Source organism: Salarias fasciatus, chromosome 2, assembly GCF_902148845.1.
Source record: "Salarias fasciatus chromosome 2, fSalaFa1.1, whole genome shotgun sequence".
NCBI lineage: Eukaryota > Metazoa > Chordata > Actinopteri > Blenniiformes > Blenniidae > Salarias > Salarias fasciatus.
In genome coordinates, this window is record NC_043746.1 from 22,012,516 (window position 1) to 22,030,330 (window position 17,815).

At 40.3% G+C, this 17,815-nt stretch overlaps 1 protein-coding gene across 4 annotated transcripts; it reads right to left on the reverse strand.

Moving 5' to 3' along the window:
• Positions 1-5,346: 5,346 nt before the first annotated feature.
• On the reverse strand, positions 5,347-17,534 carry LOC115406961 (polymeric immunoglobulin receptor-like). Of its 4 annotated transcripts, none has more exons than XM_030117277.1 (6): positions 17,482-17,534; positions 17,056-17,385; positions 16,456-16,703; positions 5,856-5,946; positions 5,560-5,754; positions 5,347-5,472 (listed from the first exon to the last, which is right to left on the reverse strand). In XM_030117277.1, the coding sequence occupies exons 1-5, from the start codon at positions 17,522-17,524 to the stop codon at positions 5,567-5,569; spliced, it is 900 nt and encodes a 299-aa protein (XP_029973137.1). In that variant the 5' UTR covers positions 17,525-17,534; the 3' UTR covers positions 5,347-5,472; positions 5,560-5,566. The 4 variants fall into 4 exon arrangements, with proteins under 4 accessions (XP_029973137.1, XP_029973128.1, XP_029973144.1 ...); XM_030117268.1 differs by lacking the exons at positions 5,347-5,472; positions 5,560-5,754; positions 5,856-5,946 and adding exons at positions 15,644-15,912; positions 16,006-16,034; positions 16,136-16,258 and having other exon boundaries at positions 16,365-16,703; XM_030117284.1 differs by lacking the exons at positions 5,347-5,472; positions 5,560-5,754; positions 5,856-5,946 and adding exons at positions 15,644-15,908; positions 16,006-16,034; positions 16,133-16,258 and having other exon boundaries at positions 16,365-16,703.
• Positions 17,535-17,815: the final 281 nt, after the last annotated feature.

Genomic DNA, 17,815 nt, shown 5'->3' on the forward strand with positions numbered 1-17,815 from the left:
TTAGGCACCTTATGGAGCTATTTTAAATAATGGGTGTGAAATAATGGCATGAAGTGCATTTGTAACCAATTATCTACTATTTGGACTTGCTAAATGAGTCTGTCTTCTCTCACCACCACTCCAACTCAACACCAGACCCAGAGCCTGAGAACAAAGGAGGGCCTTCAACCCACTCCCAGAACACAGTCCATAAACATACATGAGACGTTCATAGTGACTTTAAATTACTCATTGGTGTGAGTGTGTGGTCATTTGTCTCTCCATGTTTGTCCTGTGATGGACTGGCGTCCTGACCAGTGTGTATCCTGTCCTTGACCACAGTCAGCTGGATATGGGTTTAGTGCTCTGAGATGGATCAATTAATGTCCTCTGTGCACATACACAGAACATGATCACGAACTTATCATCTATTTGCTGACAATGCAAACTTCAGTGTTTTCAATGTTTCCCACGCTGTCAAAAAGTGGCTGTCCACTGTCTGCTATGTTTTACGCATTAAGTCAGTTTTTATTTTCAATTGAAATTTTATTTCCAAAAGTAAAATCAGCTACAATAAATTGAACTTTTAAAAAAGCATCATTATATAAACAGATACATGTGCAATTGTGAAAATAAGTATTAAACATACAAGAGAAATATCTATCATGGAAACATTGTTACACATTAAAATAGATCTTATGTGTTTGACACTGAATTTCGGTTTATGGTGAATGTTTGTCTTATCCACTGATCAGGATTCCTCCTATTTGCTTGATAATGACACCAATTTTTATTTTTTTTTATTTTATTTTTTTTTTTTTTGGAAAAACCCAATTTTACCGGATGGTAGAGCATAAATGTTAAGTCGGGGGAATTCTTGTCATGCCCTGTATCTCTGCGGCCAGATGGGGGTGCTCAGGGCCAGTTTTGCCCATTGTTGCTTGCCCTGTCTCTCCTGTTTGTCTGTTCCTCATGTTCTCCTGCCTGGTTACCTGCCCTGTTATCATCCTAATGTGTGACACCTTGTCTCCCCCTGCTTAAGCTCTGCTCCCCTCTCTTGGCTTGTCGGTTCCTTGTGGGTCTGTCTGCATGTCCTGCTTCTGTGTCCATGCCTGCATCAGCTCAGCTCAGCTCAGCTCAGCTCGTTCCTGTGTTCCTGTGTCCCTGCAAATAAACACAACATCTACGCAATTGATACAATTTTTTCAACAAAGAGCACAGAAGCAGGGGAACCTGCCTGTCCTGACAGGACTCGGCATGCTGGCCATGTGATGGAGGCCTGGGGGAAGTGGAGGGGTGTCACACGAATGACACCCCTGTCCTTTGAAGACATTGAGGATGTGTACATTTTCGGATTTATGATGATTGGTCTGCTGCTGATTGGCTTGTGCTGCGACCTGATCCTCTGGAGGATTAACAAGACCGCCACCACAAAAGACGTCCAAGGGATGACGGCCTTTTCAAATCAACGGGCAAAAGCTGACGCTGACCGTTATGCGAACTCTTTCGAAAAGTGGACAATTTGGGTTATGGACGATTGAGTCGCAAGTTGGATGTCACCATCACCGAGAGGGTTAAACCAGCTTCTGTCTGAAAAGTGGAGAAACCGAGCAAGGGAAGGTCAAAATGGCTCCTTCCACCAAAACAAGATACCTTCTGAAGTGTCTGGCACCCCTGGAACTCCAAACATCCCCCTGAAGATTCAAGGCCAGAATGATTGCTTATATATCTTCCCTCTTCTAACTCCCAGCTGCAACTCAAATCACCTTTGGACTGCTTCATTCAAGGCCATCCCCGGCAACTGCTATCTGGAGCTCAAAGGGGAGGCCAGCCAAAACACTCACATGTACATCGACTGATAAACTGAAATGCTAAATACATGCCACACACATTCCTTCCCCCCACCCTCAACATCTCCACCACACTTTTCTGCTGATGAGCAGTGGTGATGACGTGTTGTGCTGATGATGTAGCTGCGACCGCTAATCTGCTGAACTGAAGCAGTTGTATTATGTCATGCTTTGTATGTGTGTGGGTTTGGCTTTTGTTGGTCTTTCACTTCTAATCATGACTCCCTCTGGAACCGTGATCTGAATTGATGAACCTTCTTGTTTTCCTAACACCCCCCCCCCCCCCCCCCCCCAAAAAAAAAAAAAATAAATATCTGAGTTCCTTTAACTCTGTTCCTTTCAAGACGGAGTGCCGTAATTGGCTGCCTGGGCATCTCTAAACCCCATTAATTTCGTTGTACTTGTTGCAGTGACAATAAAGCTCTATTCTATTCTATTCTATTCTATTCTATTCTATTCTATTCTATTCTATTCTATTCTAGTCTAAAGGAGTTATGCACATGGGTCCTTCCTACCTGCACCATGACAGTTCTGTGCCATTCAGTATTTCTTTAGCCAAAAATTATCCATCCTCCATGTCCATTTGTTCATGTATCTGTTTAAAAACACTCTTATCGGAGATTAGGATAGTGACTTCCCTCTTTGACAAGAGGAGAATTAAACTTTTGTAAATCCCATTTTTAGTAGTTTCTCATGTTTTGCATGCATTTCTTGTAGATTTACAGTATACTTTTTGTTTCTCATTTTCGCAACAAGTCTGCTGTGAGTCGACTCTCTGGTGGAAAGCAACAGAAAGAACAGATTGAAAACACTACAAACAGTCAATAGAACAGTAGATTCCACAGTAAACAGTAAATGTTCAAAATGCACCCAGGAAACAAGAAACTTGATGATGGATCATTCTTCAAAACACTGTTCACTTTTTATCAAGGGACTGTCTTCTGCAGACCTGCAGCTTGTCTCTGATGGCTTTTTTTTCTGCTGGACAGTCCTCCGTCGTGCTCTTGTTCTCCTCCTGCTGTGTGTCATGCCCGTCGCTTCAGAAGGTGGACTGGATGCTCTGGTGGGAGGATCACGGTCAGGAAGCCTGGTTCCTTCATGGTTTTTGAAGCTTTACTGACCATGTGGCCGAGCTTCGTCATAAAATAGGTGCAGTCTGGCCTGGTACAGGGTCTGGAATAGGACGCTTTTCACCCTCAGCATTCATTTCAGTTCCTTGTATTCTTTTAGTTCGTTCAATATTGCAGCCAATGTGACCACGATTGATCTGGATTTGTCTGTCTTTGGTGTTGGGGCTAATGCTCTGTGTGCTCTTTCAGTGTGCAGATCAGTTTCTGGCTGAGTTTCCAGTTTGGCTCTGAGGAATTTATCCGCAAATGTTACCACTGAGTTGTTTTCTTCATCCTCCGGCACGTTGTAAATTACAATATTGTCTCTCATCGCTCTTCCCTCTTGATCGATTAGCTCTCTGCATGTTGAGCCTCGACTTTTAGCTCGTGTCTCAGTATCTGTTCAGTTGTTGCCTGTTTTCCATGGCGTCAATGTGAGTTTGCACTTATTCGATTCTCTGGTTTTGTCTTGTTAAGTTCATCTGTAATACCATCCAGCTGGTGCTTGTTTTCGTTGCAAAACTGGACTTTGAGTAATATTCCCCTCTGGTGCAGTCTTTTCCACTAGCATAGCATTCTGAGTCTTTGTTTTGTTTCATTCAGCTGTACTCTTTTTTTCTCTCGCTTTTTTCTCTCAGTTTTTTTGTTGTCCTGCTGTTTGAAAGGTTTTTGTACTTCGTGAGTTTAATTTCCAAATTTACAAGATAATTTCAAGTTTTGTCGGGGGAGACTTCTCTTTATTAGAGCTGGGTTTTCTGGCTCTTTGAAGGGAGCTGGCTTGTGAGGAGCCATTGGTTTGAAAGAGTCGTTCAAAAGACTGGCGCCTTGATGAACGTCTCATGATCTCTATTAGGGACGTCAACCTCATTAGTGCAGAGTAAATCTGTTATTTTCTGACATTTGACACTGTTGCTGTTGAATATGAGTTTTCAACACCTGAACATGAGCGTTCAGGTGACTGGAGCTTGCTGTGGAAAACTGAAGCTCAGAGATGTCGTCAGTCGTTCACAAGATGAAGGCAGCGGTGACAGCTCAGACTCACAAGCACATGGGAGACACGTGAAGGAAACATGGACAATTTACACAAAGGAACGACTCTCAAACATTGTGAACAGGCTCTTTTCGTTCACTTGAAAGAGCCGTTCAAAGGAACAACTCGTTCATTCAACGTCACAGCTGTAGTTAAGAGACCATTTTGATGACTCCTAAAACATCTCAGTAACAATGTCACAGTTTAATTTTCACTCAGGAAGATCTCCAGGAAAAACAGCTCACATGATGAGTTTTGCTTTTGACCTTGAGTTGGGTAAAGATTGTGTTAACTAGTGTCTTCTACTTGCTATATGTGTTCTTTTCTTCACATTGTTGATTATGTGTGAAACTCAGTGACACGAAGGTCCAACTTTGTTGTGGTTGTGCTTTTAAACAAGTACATGAGTGCAGAGTTTTTTTCTTTTTCTTTTCTGTCTCACCCTCTGGTTTCATTTCATGAAGTACGTGTGCAGCCTATTTTTTAATGACAGGACATAGCAGCGCTATGATTTCAATTTGGGTTGTTTTTGGAGCGATTCCTGGAAACAAAAGTAATTCTACATGAAAGAACAACAACATTGATAAACCTGCTCACTTTCTGATGTCTTTTGTTTTTAATCTCATGTTTGTCCTGTTTGGTGTTTAATGGTGGCTGCTAACACATGAGGGGAGGTGTTTAAAGTATTGTTGACATATGGGGCAACTTGGACTTGCCGTACCCACTGTGTATGTACGTGAGCATGTGCATCCGTGTGTGTGTGTGTGTGTGTGTGTGTGTGTGTGTGTGTGTGTGTGTGTGTGTGTGTGTGTGTGTTTATGACCTTGCTTGAACTGAAAAACCTCGTAAAAATTCCTGTGCAGTCTGTCACCTGAACATGCTTCCTCTCCTTCTGAGCAGGTTGATCTTGAGTCTCAGTCACTCTGTACGTCTCCTTCTGCTGATTTGGGCTCAGTCAGTAAATGTGGCAGCAACAGTGATGTTTCGATGCATTCAAGCCTTATATTTACAAGTAAACAAAGGTAAAATTCACCAAAAATGAGTATACCTGAAAACAAAGTCTAATACATTACAAAAGTTGACATATTAATATTATGCTTATTCACTGTTCTTATTTTTACCAATCAATGTAACATCTTGAAACCCTCTGAGGCAACTGTTGTTGTGGTACTGGGCTATACAAAAATAAATTGATTGATTGATTGATTGATTGATACATCAGTTTATACTGAATTGAAAGGTTTCATCCAGCAGAAGCTGTTGCTAAAAAAAATGTCAGATTAAAGCACTAGTTCACAACAAGTGGGACAATATTTACAAGTTCCAGAGAAATTCTTTTGTCTTTTTTTTTTTTTTTTTTTTTGATATAGCATCAATTGTTAGTCAATGGTGAAAAAGCACATCACTGCAGATCGTCTCTTTCTAAGCTGGGTGTGTGTTTCATCTTTCCACTTAACGTTTCTCCTGCTGAAGATTGGTGCAGAATAGATCAACGCAGCTTCACCTGTATGAGAAAACACAGGTACAAATGTTATGATTACACATGTGATTTCTTTAATTACTTTAAAATAATGTCATTCTGTGATTTTACCAGCTGATCACTGCTGCCTGGTTTTCCTCTTTGTTTGAGACATACTGATGTACATGACGACCGTCTTCACGTCGTTACAATCCTTTTTCTCATTCGTCCAAATGAGACAAACTAAAACAATTATAGTTGCAATAAAAGCTGCACCAAGACTGCAAAGGGCTGTGTTCGCTCTTTTTAAATCCTCCTCTTTGGATTCTAAACAAAAAAAAAAAAGGTAATAATAATATAAACATCACTTCATTGTGTTCTAAACCAGTAGAATAAAATAAGTTTTCAATACTAATCATTGAACTGACCTCTCATGTCCAGTTTCGCTCCATTTCCAAACATGACCTCTCCACATGCAGCCACAGCACAGTAATAAGTACCAGCATCAGAGACACTGACCTTCTTAAAGAAATTGTTGAAACATACAGATTCTCCTGGAAGAACCTCATCTGATGGACGGGCTTGAATGATGTTAGAGATGTCAGATTGTGGTCCTGTGAAATGCATATATGTAATATATCAGTTTTAATTTCATAAAAATATATGTTTGCAAAACAATGAGTAAATGAGGAAGTAAGTTAATTAGTGATTACTAGAGGAAATAAAAAGCTAATCAATGACAGAGTAAAACTACTTAAGCAAGTAAATAATTTTCTGCCTCAACACCACCATGAATATTACACTTTATTCTAGTTTTTTCACGGACACTTTGCTTGAGGACATTATATGTTTTGTTGTTTGAGTCGCCAGTGAGGTGAACTGAGGGTGAGATTCAATAAGTTCTCTTCTTCCTGATCCATTTCGAGTGCTCACGAATTGATTCTTTTTTTTTTCTTGTCTTTAAATTGTGTGGTTTTTGTCAAGTACTCGAAATAAATAAACTAAACTAAATTACTAGCCAGCTTAAATAAGTGGAGTGGATTCATAGAGCCCTATTTTCAGTTATTTACTTTTCCCCAAAGTTAGACAGTGTTAGTCAGATTCACTCATTCACACACCGGTGGAGTCAGCTGTCATGTCCTCCGTCCACTGACAGCAATGTTGAGTTTAGTGCCTTGCTCAAGGACATTTGGACATATGGAACGAAGGGGAATTGATTCTGCAACCTCCTAATAGAGGGACAATCTGCTCTGCCAACTGATCCACAGACTAATATGACTGATAACTAAATAATCTCAATTCATTAATTCCCTTGGAGAAATTCCTTTTCTGCATTGACCCATGCTATTTCCAGACCACAGTTTGCAGCCACATTAAGACGCTCCGGGGAGCCGATGGGGGTCAAGGGTCTTACTGAGGGACCGCTACAGTAAAGGAGTACAGTGAGTGAACAGTAAATAAGGTAGTAAATGATGACATAACAAAAACAAGGAAATAAATTTGCCAGAAAAGTTGTCAATAAAAGGAAATAAGCCAGCAGATAAATCAATGATGATATGAGTGACTGAATATTTAACCCATTAATGGTGTATTTTTGACTAAGTGCATGAAACTAAGGGTGTCAAGAATTACATTTTGTAAGATTTTGAATTGGCAAACAAAATTTAGATTACATTACTTTACATTACATTACATTATATTAGATTTGCTTAATTCATCCCAAAGCGGGGAAGTTTACAGTGCAACAGCAGCAAAAACAGTGCAAAGTGAAAAGATGAAAAATGCCAAACACAACATGAGCATATGATAAAAGAAAAAAAAAAAATTGGGAATTTAAATATAAATGATAAAAGAGAGTCCAAGATAAAGCGCAAAAATGTTTACCTTCAACCTTGAGAAACACTCGTCTCCTGAAGGCCATTTTAAGGGATTGAGTTCGGATGCAGTAGTAAAGTCCAGTGTCACCGATCTGAGTTTGATTAATGTACAGAATAAAAGTTCCAGGTTCTTGTTTGGTTGTAAAATAAGGAGTCTGATTCACTCCTTTATTGTAATCAAAGCCAAATGTTCCTCCTAAGAATTCCGGCTGGTGACCAGAAACGATTCTGATCCAAAAGAATACTTCTTTGTGTCCAAATGTACGAGGACACGTCAAAGTCATGTTTTGTTGAGCGGCAACAGTCTTTATCTCAAGGTTTTGATCATTTGTGCAGCCTGAAAGAAACAAGCAAATTCATCAAGTAGAAAAACATAAATGGTCCTTCATGACTCGTTGCTGTTACGATGGATCAAAATTTTGTAGAAATACTCACAGCCCACTGCGATCATCAACAGAAAAGCAAATATGACAAACATTTTCTGAGAAATCCTCCACTGACTGTGTTTCAATCAGAGCGTCTCCACTTCTTTTGTAATCTCATGAAGTGGGAGGGTCAGACTTCTCAGTGATCTGATTGGTTTGTCGTCACACTGAAGGATGTGATGAGAACAAATCATGAACATGATAGACGACCCCTTCATCAGAGCACATGGAGGAGCTGCTGTACAACATGAACCACAAGATCTTATCAAACTCATCTGATACATTTCTGACAAGTTAAACAGAGGCAGAGGGTTGAAGCTGTCGATAGAGTCTTTGGTGAGGTTTTAAAAAATCTCTCTCTACTTTCTGAGTCCAGAAGGAAGTAGAGTTGCTCAGGATATTTCACCAGATTGTCGAATCTTCACAAATACCAGAAGTCCTCACCTTGACGCTTCACAGACATATTTCCTCTATTCTCTGTCATTGGCTCATCAGTATTAACTGTTATAAAATAAGGAGAACTGTGGGAACAGTGTGAAAGTTTCTGAGAGAAGGGAGTAGTCTGATGATGATGTCCTCTAGGGTTGCCAACTCCCAGAGATTGAAATAAGGAAAACCTCACGCGGGCAGCTGAAAAAACTGGATTTTTGGAGGGGTCAAAACACATATATAACACCATTTTGCCACAGTTATACCTATTACAGACTATAAAAACACATTAGGCTACTGCATTACACCTACAGCAGCAAAATTGTAATAACTCATGATCAGTTTGTATTTGAGGCCTACAGTGAGACAGTTATCATTCAAGTATCATCCATCATCATGGACAACAGCTCTCAGCCACTGCACCGGACGGTAGAGGAGCTCAGCAGCTCCTTCAGTGGCGACTGAGACCCTCAGTGCTGGAAGGAGCTCCCACAGGTCTCTCATCCCCACCGCTGTCAGACTGTAAAATTCTACTGTGTGGAATATGTGCAATAATCCTGGACATTATAACATCCTGCACCCCCCCTTTAAGAAATTCAGCGACACTTTATCATCCATTCACTCCACTAAAACATTCATTCATTCATTCATTTTCTGCCGCTTTATCCCTTTCGGGGTTGCGGGTGGCTGGAGCCGATCCCAGCTGCTGTGGGCGAAGGTGGGGTACACCCTGGACAGTTCGCCAGTCTGTCGCAGGGCTGACATATATAGACAAACAACCATTCACTCACACATTCATACCTAGGGGTAATTTAGGGTGATCAATTAACCTACCATGCATGTTTTTGGACCGTGGGAGGAAGCCGGAGTACCCGGAGGGAACCCACACACACACGGGGAGAACATGCAAACTCCTCCACTAAAACATATTGTACATATTATATATCATACTGTATAATTATATATTGCATCGTATATTGCATATTGTATTGTATATATTGTATATATTATATATTTCCTGTTATATTTTTAAGATTCAGGTGGTACATACAGTTAGATCTTCGTTGTCTTGAGCTTCTATTATCAATCCTGGTATGATTTGCACTGTTACTTGTTAATTATTGCACCATTCATTACTTTTGCACCCCGCTGTGGGTTCTATGAGCCTATACACCTGCAAATTTCTCCACTGTGAGATTAATAAAGTCTTCTATTCTGTTCTATTCTATTCCATTCTATTCTTTTATATTCTATTATATTCTATACTGATTGCTAAATGTGCAAAGTAACATCAAACAGCTGCTGTCTCTACTGGATTCTAACATGTTCTTTTTTTTATTGTTAACTAAAAAAGTGCAAAATCAAAACTGAAAAACCTTCTGAACAAAAAAACCAACAAGGTGCCGTTTCCAAACTGAAAACACACCACAGTCTGCAGCAGCAGACACAAATCAATGAACTAAACATAATATATCAGATATGTAAACGGCACAAACTTACATGTCTATGGAAGCCATGCTGCGCGCTGCTTTAATGTTTTGATTTACTTCTTCCCATGCGCTCTGTGACCAAACTGACTATTGGCCAATGAACTGCCGTAGCCTACTCGGAACGGTCTTTTTTTGACCAATGAGATAAGAGTGATTCTGTGTTGTCAAGCCATGTTTTGTCAGCTCATTGGTCACAGAACGTCAGAGAGCCGGTGAACAATTTACCGTAAGCTTTCATAAAAAAGCACATGCTCCAATGCTCACGTTTTGACTGTCACAAAAATACGGAACAAAGTGCGTTCCTTTTCAGCTCAATACGGAACTCACACTTTTACGTCCAAATTCCGTTTTTCAAGGAGCGGTTGGCAACTCTAATGTCCTCAGCCATCACCTTCACCTGCTGCAGGTCCTTCCCGGTTGGTTTCCACTGTACAGCTGGAGAAGCACACTGTGCAGGAGGAGGTCAGGAGGCTCTCGATGACTGACTTAGAGAAATGAATCAGCAGGGGGCGAAGGAGGCAAGTTTATTTAGTCCAGTCTGAGTCTTCAACTGACTGGAGATGTTTGTCAGATATGATGTGGACACCAAGGGATTCGAATCTTTCCACTTTCTTCACCTCCTGATCATGATCATACTTACATGATACATGATAATGTATTCAGAGTGTCAGTCTAATATGATTTCCGTCTTGTTCACATCCTAGTTATGTTTAAACATCCATCCCAGACACTTTCTCCAGCTCTTCCGGGAGGATCCCAAGGCGTTCTCAGGCCAGCCGAGAGACTTAGACCGTGTCCGAATGTACAACCTATACCCTAACCCCTCAATCACTACATCGTACTGGACTACATAGTGCACTATGTAGTGCCCTGAATCCGTTGGCGATTCGGACACTCAGCTCCCTACTTTTTCCCTCAGCGCTGATCACGTGACCCTCGGCCAGTACCATGGTAACCACTCGCACCGGCTCGTTAAGACGTAAATATATATATTTTTTTTTTCCTTTTTTTTTTTTTTAATTCAATTTCAAACACACAACAGTTGCTTGGATAGAACACAAAAGGAGGCTACACATACACATAGTTAAAATAAAAAGTGCAAATTAGCACTGCAATATGTCAGCCAGCATAAGACAAAAACAAAACAGTTAGCGTGAGGGGAATCCCTTAAGCAAGTAAGATGATTTCGATGGGCCTATAAATGTCAAATACAGGTTCCAGGTGGAATAAAAAGCATCAGACAAGGAAGTGAACATACAATTGATGAATTCACTAGGAATACATTCCATTACAAGATTATGCCAAGTTCTCTTGGTAGGAGCCGAGTCTTTGATCCAAAAACACAAAATATTTTTTCTGGCAGCAAAAGTCAACAAATTAAACAGTCGTTTGTGCTGCTTAGAATGAATACGAGGGTCCAGAAGGCCGAGTAGAAGATGTTTGGGATCCAGGGGTATTATGGTATTAAATATAAAAGACAAGTCTTTCACCACACCAGACCAATAATTCTGCATTTTGACATAGGACCACGTGCAATGGAAATAGTCACCAACCTCAGATTTGCATTTCCAACACAGCGGAGAAAAATTTGAGTCCATCTTATTTTTAAGAACAGGTGTTATGTGTATACGATGCAAGATCCTATATTGAATTGACTTTGTTCGATTACAAGTGGATATTTTGGAAGCTTTTTCCCAAACATCATACCAAACCTCTGGGTCAATTAATATTCCCATATCCTGTTCCCAAGCTAGTTTTACAGACATGGAGACTGAGGGAGTAGTAGAGACTATCGTTTTATAAAATGTTGAAATTGACTTCTTACCACTGTGGAAGCAGAGTGAGTTTTCCAAGACGTAATATTTTTTTTTAAATGTGCTCAGCTCAGTGCTCTTATTCTGCATTTTACTTTCCTTGTCATGTTTGTAATCATTGAAGAATAAATAAAATATATTATTAAATTATTATATTCATACATTGTTGTGGAATTTTTGGTGAATCAGAGCTATGTTCTTTAATGTTTGCGCCACTCACCTGCTGCAGGAATCTCATCACTGACGAAATGGACCCAAACGTCAACTTTTGTGTGTTTTTGTGCACTTTAATTCAACTTTTAATGGCCAAAATGGCACTAAAAAAGGAGAGGAGACACTGGAGAGAGGCCTTGAGGAGGAGATGGCGAATGAGAGCGGCTCTCATTGCTTTGGCAAGACACCACGTAAGTACGTAGTTAATTCCCTTTTATTGCAATTTTCACGCCATCTGCTGGGGGAAGTTAAAGGTATTATAGTCCTCATTTTTAATTGATTGCTTTTAAGCGTTGGCAAATTAATCTCATTTATCAATGGGAATCACTGTAGGACTTGATGTAGTCCATATACCATTTCAGCTACTTACAGTAACTATCCAAAAACCAGCTATTCAACATGTAAACATTTTTTGTAAGTCCATTTGATATTAGCTAAATGTTACAGTAAATTGTCAAACTAAATGAAATGACCATATACTTGGGGAAAACGAGTTTTTCGTTGACGACATCCTTTCTGAGTTACTGTGTTAACTATATTGCATAATAATGATAACAGGAATACATACAGGAATAAATCCTCTGAAAATCCAGATTACAACCTGTGAATAAAGCATTTACCCTTAAAAAAATAACATGAGAAGTCACCAACCTTGTGTTTTAGTTTGTATTAAGGCAACAACAAAAGAAAGACATATTGAAGTGCAAAAGATAAACCTACAAAACAAGAAAATAAAAACACTGTGCACAGCTTTAAACTCCCAGAAATGCTACCATGAGAAGTTGCATTTCAGGAGCTTAAAGCTGCAAAGTGCTTCCAGGTTAGTCACACAAACAAACTCCCATGACTTTTTGTCATGGGAGACCCTGCCAGGGGTATAAAACATAGCTCCTGGGATCACGCGGGCACTCAAACTCCCCCACCACTTTAAGGTGGCAGGTCAGGGGGGAGTTGTTTGTTTCATATCTGTAGTACGAAAACACTTTGTCTTAGAAATTTGACTTTTTCAGCTGATCAGAACTCAGCAACTGTCATTTTAGAGTTTTTATTGTAAGTGTATTAATAGCACAAGTCAATTGGTAAAATATTATATTACACGAGTGAATTTGTCTTTTTTAACCTCCTCACTTTTCAGTCTTGCAGACAGTCACTGGAAACTGTTCTTTTGAAAATAACTCCCAAGGTAAAACCTTTTGAAAATTGTCACAGCTATTTGAAAATGCTCAAACTCTGTCTGCATGAAAATAGGAAAATTGCAGTTTTTTCAAAATGCTCCAACTTGGACTTTGTTTAACACAATCTGAAGCGCTGCAACTGCTCAACAGCCAAAAGCACAATGTGTCTTTAAAAAAAACTCAGCAATTAGACTATCTTCATCTGTTGTCTTTTCTCTTGTCCACTTACTTACCATGGATTAAGGCAATAGTAATATAAGTGCTATAAATAAGTATCTTTGAAAAACGGCACATTACAGACTTGCTGGACTTCAAAGAGGGTGAGACAGGAAGAAAAGTCCTCCACATTTCTTGTTCAAACGTACAACCACAACAAAGTTTCACTCCTCATTTGCTGAACCTGGCTTTTTAACACCTCAGTTGTACATTTTCATCTTGACGAAATCTCCCAGAATCAGTGATCGTCATAGGCGTCTTTTTCTCTTTCAGCAGCAGTGTATTGAGTGACTCTATCTTCAGTGAGTCATGAGGGCAGGATCACACTGTGGTGGGAAGATCACTCCCAACCAGGAGGAGTTTGCACGAGAAGGGGAAGGAGCCCCAGGCCCCAGCACAAGGGGCCAGTTTGTTTGTTAATATGTCAATATGTTTCTTCTAGTTGCCATGTGTGCTTTTCTTGACATTGCTGCTTGGTGTGCCTGAAACTGAGTAATAAGAAGGTCCAACTTTGTTGTGGTTGTGCTTTTAAAAATGTACATGAGTGCACAGGGCATCTTTACTTCCTGACTCACCCTCTGGTAACATTTCAGGAAGTGTGTGCAGCCTTTTATTATGACAGATGTAACACTATCGTACTGATCAGGGCTGATGTTAGATCAACTCAGTGGAGTAGAAGTTACTCTGCATGAGGGGACGAACACGTTGACAAACCTGCTCTCTTTTTTTTTTTTTCTTTTTTGGGAACTTAACTAAGCAGGTCTCTCTCCCCCTGTGTGTGTGTGTGTGTGTGTGTGTGTGTGTGTGTGTGTGTGTGTGTGTGTGTGTGTGTGTGTGTGTGTGTTTTCCATTGCTAAAAGCTGTCAATACAGTGTTTCAAATTAGCTGGTTTGCTTGTTAACTGGTGACTGACTTCCTTTAGCATTTCCTGCTGCTGCTGCTTGTAGCAGCAGATGTTGAAATCAGACTCATAAAAGGTCTGACACAGCTTTTTATCTGGTTGTTAACATCTATCAGCAACAACAGATGTGAAAGAAACCCAGTCACCAATTAATAGGGAAACCAATTATTCCAAAACACCTGTCCTTCTCCTGTCTGGGTTTGAGACACTCCTCCTTCGCTAGTTAGCTGCTGCGTTCAGGTTACTGGAGCGTGCTGCGGAAAACTGAAACTTGGTCGTTCACATGAAGGCAGCGGTGGCAGCTGGACTAACAAGGCACACAGGAAATACGTGAAGGAAGCGTGGACAATTTGCACAAAGGAACGGCCCTCAGACAGCTGTGTACTGACTCTCGCCATTCACTTGAAAGAGCCGTTCAAACGAACGGCTCTTTCATTGAACGTCACGGCACTAAGTCAGACAGAGCCTGAACTGTAAAGGTTAATCAGCACAAACTCCACTCGATTGAGGTCCTTCCTCTCCCCATGCAGCATGAGCCCCACACACACTTTTGGTGGACTCATGTTTACCGCAGGCAGCTTGAACGACCCATGAGCACTTCACTCGTGAAGCTCAAAGCAGTATGGGTAATGAAGTCTCTGCAAGATGAAGCAGTGAACGTGCACTCAGCACTGTGAAGGCCGGTGAGTGTATCGTTTCACTCTTGGTGCTTGGAGAAGTGCCAGGATGCTCAGATGACATTCTTAGAAGTCCCAGAACTCCGTACCGGTGCGAATCAGCAGACCTAAACCACTGGTTACTCCTGGAGAACTGAGAATGAGTATTTATATACAGCCATGCAAAGTTTCACAAATTTTACTTGGAATACAAGTAAATGTATCACAGTTTGCATTATTACTGAAGTTTGCGCTGCTTTACATTTCACTTTGTGCTGTCTATTGAAACTTGTCAAACTATTAATTACTTTCAAGTGTACTGGGAGTTCAGTTTACCTTTATGAAGTTCAGTCAAAGCACATTTCTCTGACAAAGATAACTAAGGAACAACTAACCCCCAAATCACGTTTTTTTTTTGCTGATAAACTGTATAAATGCATGTTTTATATTGTTGTTTACTCGTTTCTGACATTACTTTTACAATTTAGTGCAAACTTGTTTTAAATCCTATTTTTGTGACAAAAACCGTCTCAGTACCGCCCCAAATGGTTTAACAGTGTTTACTACATTTGAATTTCGTGATTGGCTGGATGATGGCATCCAACGCATGCTTCGCCCATGCCCCTGCATCCATCGTAAGCCATCGAGTACAGCCCAATATAAGCAGATGCCTCTCCTACAAGTTGGAGTCGGACCAGAGCGAGCGATCTTTTTCATAGCGATTATCAGATTGGAATTGTTTTAGCATTAGTATCATTTCAGCATTAGAGTTAGTTGGTTAGATCATTTAGCGTAGTTCACAGGCGTAATTTACGTAGGGTTGGTGGGTTATGAAAACTCACGGGCCCCCCGTGCCCCCCGACGCTCTGTGTTCTGAGTGAGCACTGCACCGTCCGTCACCGCTCAGACTCGCTCCGTGCCAGCGTGCGCTGTCACAACAACTCAGCCCACCCCCCCACCCCACCTTCTCCCCCCTCCAATCCGCCGAACCCGCCTCTTTTCAAATCCTGAGGGGGGCGGAGTAAATCTCTGTCAAGGGGGTTAGTTGCTCATTCAGATAAAAATTTAAAAAATGGGAATAAATGTAGACATGAAGCAGGAATATCAGCTTGGAAAAGTTAAAAAAAATTGTTTAGCAGATTGAGAGTGTAAATTCTTTATCAGTGGTGAACAAGCATGTCAGTGTAGATCGTCTCTTCCTGAACTGAGTGTGTGTTTCCTCTTTCTGATTTGGTGACATTTCTCCTGCTGAAGGTTGGTGCAGAATAGGTCAATACAGCTTCATCTGTCTGAAGAAAAGCAAGAAGACACACAAATGTTATAGCTTTATTCACCAGAATAACTGAAATTAACAGCTGTGTTATTTTAGCTTGATACTGTACCTGCTGATCGCTGCTGGCTGGTTGAGCATCTGTTCAACAGAGAAAGTTCACATAAAATGTGTCAGTAGACATTAATGCTGCACACGTTGTGAAATTAATTTAATTGCTTAAATGAAACTTGTATTACCACTTTTGCAGTTGATCTTCTTGATGGTCCAGATGAGATAGACTGAAACAGTCACACTTGCAGCCAAAGCAACACAGACAATATAAAGAGCTATTTCTGTGTGATTTAAAGGTCTTGTGTTGAAGTCTGTGAAAATCAAACATTCAGTGTTCATGATATAGATTTCTTTTTTTCAGCTTAATTCAATTCAGCGTAGGAGTCATTATATCAGAAAAAAATATTATGAACTGACCTTTACTGTCCAGTTTTGCTCCTTTTCCAAACATGACCTCTCCACATGCAGCCACAGCACAGTAATAAGTACCAGCATCAGAGACATTGACCTTCTCAGAGAAGTTATAGAAACATTTCTGTGAAGAGTTTCCACACTCTGCATTGCCTCCATGAGTGTAAATGAAGCTGGGGTGAGATTGATTTGATCCTGCTCTGAACCAGTGAACTCTGTAATCTTCTGAACATGTTTTCTTCTCAGAGTCAGAGAGGACCGAACACTGCAGAGACACCGACTCTCCTGGATGGACCGCAGCAGACGGAGGAGCTTGAAAGATGCCAGAGATGGAAGATTGGGCTCCTGGAGGACACAAAGGAAATCTTGAAGGCCATTCATTAAAATAATGAGCAACAAATTCAGTCAATAGTAAAGTGAGAAATAGGTGAGGAAATACGTAATTGGAAAAAAAATTAACATAATCAAGAGATTATGTGGTCTGAGATCTCTCAGAGATCATCCTCTACGCTTGTTGCTTCTGTAAATGCTCCCTATACTTTCCAATCTGAAGTTTCCCCAGTTCTATCTGACCTCTGACATGTTTGAAAGGTAAAAGCACTGAATATTAATTTGTATTTATTTTCTTAATCATGTGAATAGAAGAAGATATTGTGTAAAATACTGAAAAAGACAAAGAAGCAGAAATTCACTTTACCTTGAACTGTGAGAAACACTCCTCTCAAAAAGATCATGTCAGTCAAGATGGTGGTCAGTATGCAGTAGTAAAGTCCAGTGTCGTTGATCTGAGTTTGATGAATGTTCAGAATAAAATTTCCGAGTTCTTGTTTGGTTGTAAAATGAGGAGTTTGATTAACTTCACTTGAATCATAGCCAATTGTTCCTCCCAAGAATTCAGGCTGGTGACCAGAAATGATTCTGATCCAATACACCTTTTCTTGGTAATCAAACGTACGAGGACATGTAAAAGTCACATTTTGCTGAGGAGCAACAGATTTTATCTCAAAGTTCTGATCAGTTGCACAACCTGAAAGAAAGAAATGTGTACATTAAGTCTAAAAACACAAATATTACATCATCATTCAAGGTATGTTCGCTGATTCAGTTTTCTAGAAATACTTACAGCCCACTGCGATCATCAACAGAAAACCAAACATGACAAACATTTTCTGAGAAATCCTCCACTGACTGGTTCAATGAAAGTGTCTCCTCTTCTTTTGTACTCTCTTGAAGTGGGAGTGTTAAACGTCAGAACAACCTGATTGGTTTTTCGTCACACTGGAGAACATGACGATAAGCACACAATGGAAATGTTCTGCAGTACAAACGATCTTACCACATGAAACAGCATCGACAGCAGGCTGTATGGTTTTATGTTTGCAAAATTCACGAACTTCAAACACAAAGAAATGTTGATTGATCCCCGGTGGCAGTGCATGAACAGAATCAAAACTTTA

Excerpts from the sequence above, each read along its gene's own strand:
- LOC115406961 (XM_030117262.1), bottom strand. The coding sequence starts at position 17,524 with ATGTTTGTCATGTTTGGTTTTCTGTTGATGATCGCAGTGGGCT. Across the intron at positions 16,035-16,132 it reads GAAGATCAACTGCAAAAGTG|ATGCTCAACCAGCCAGCAGC; the intron begins GTAATACAAGTT and ends TCTGTTGAACAG. Across the intron at positions 15,913-16,005 it reads CAGCCAGCAGCGATCAGCAG|ACAGATGAAGCTGTATTGAC; the intron begins GTACAGTATCAA and ends GCTTTTCTTCAG.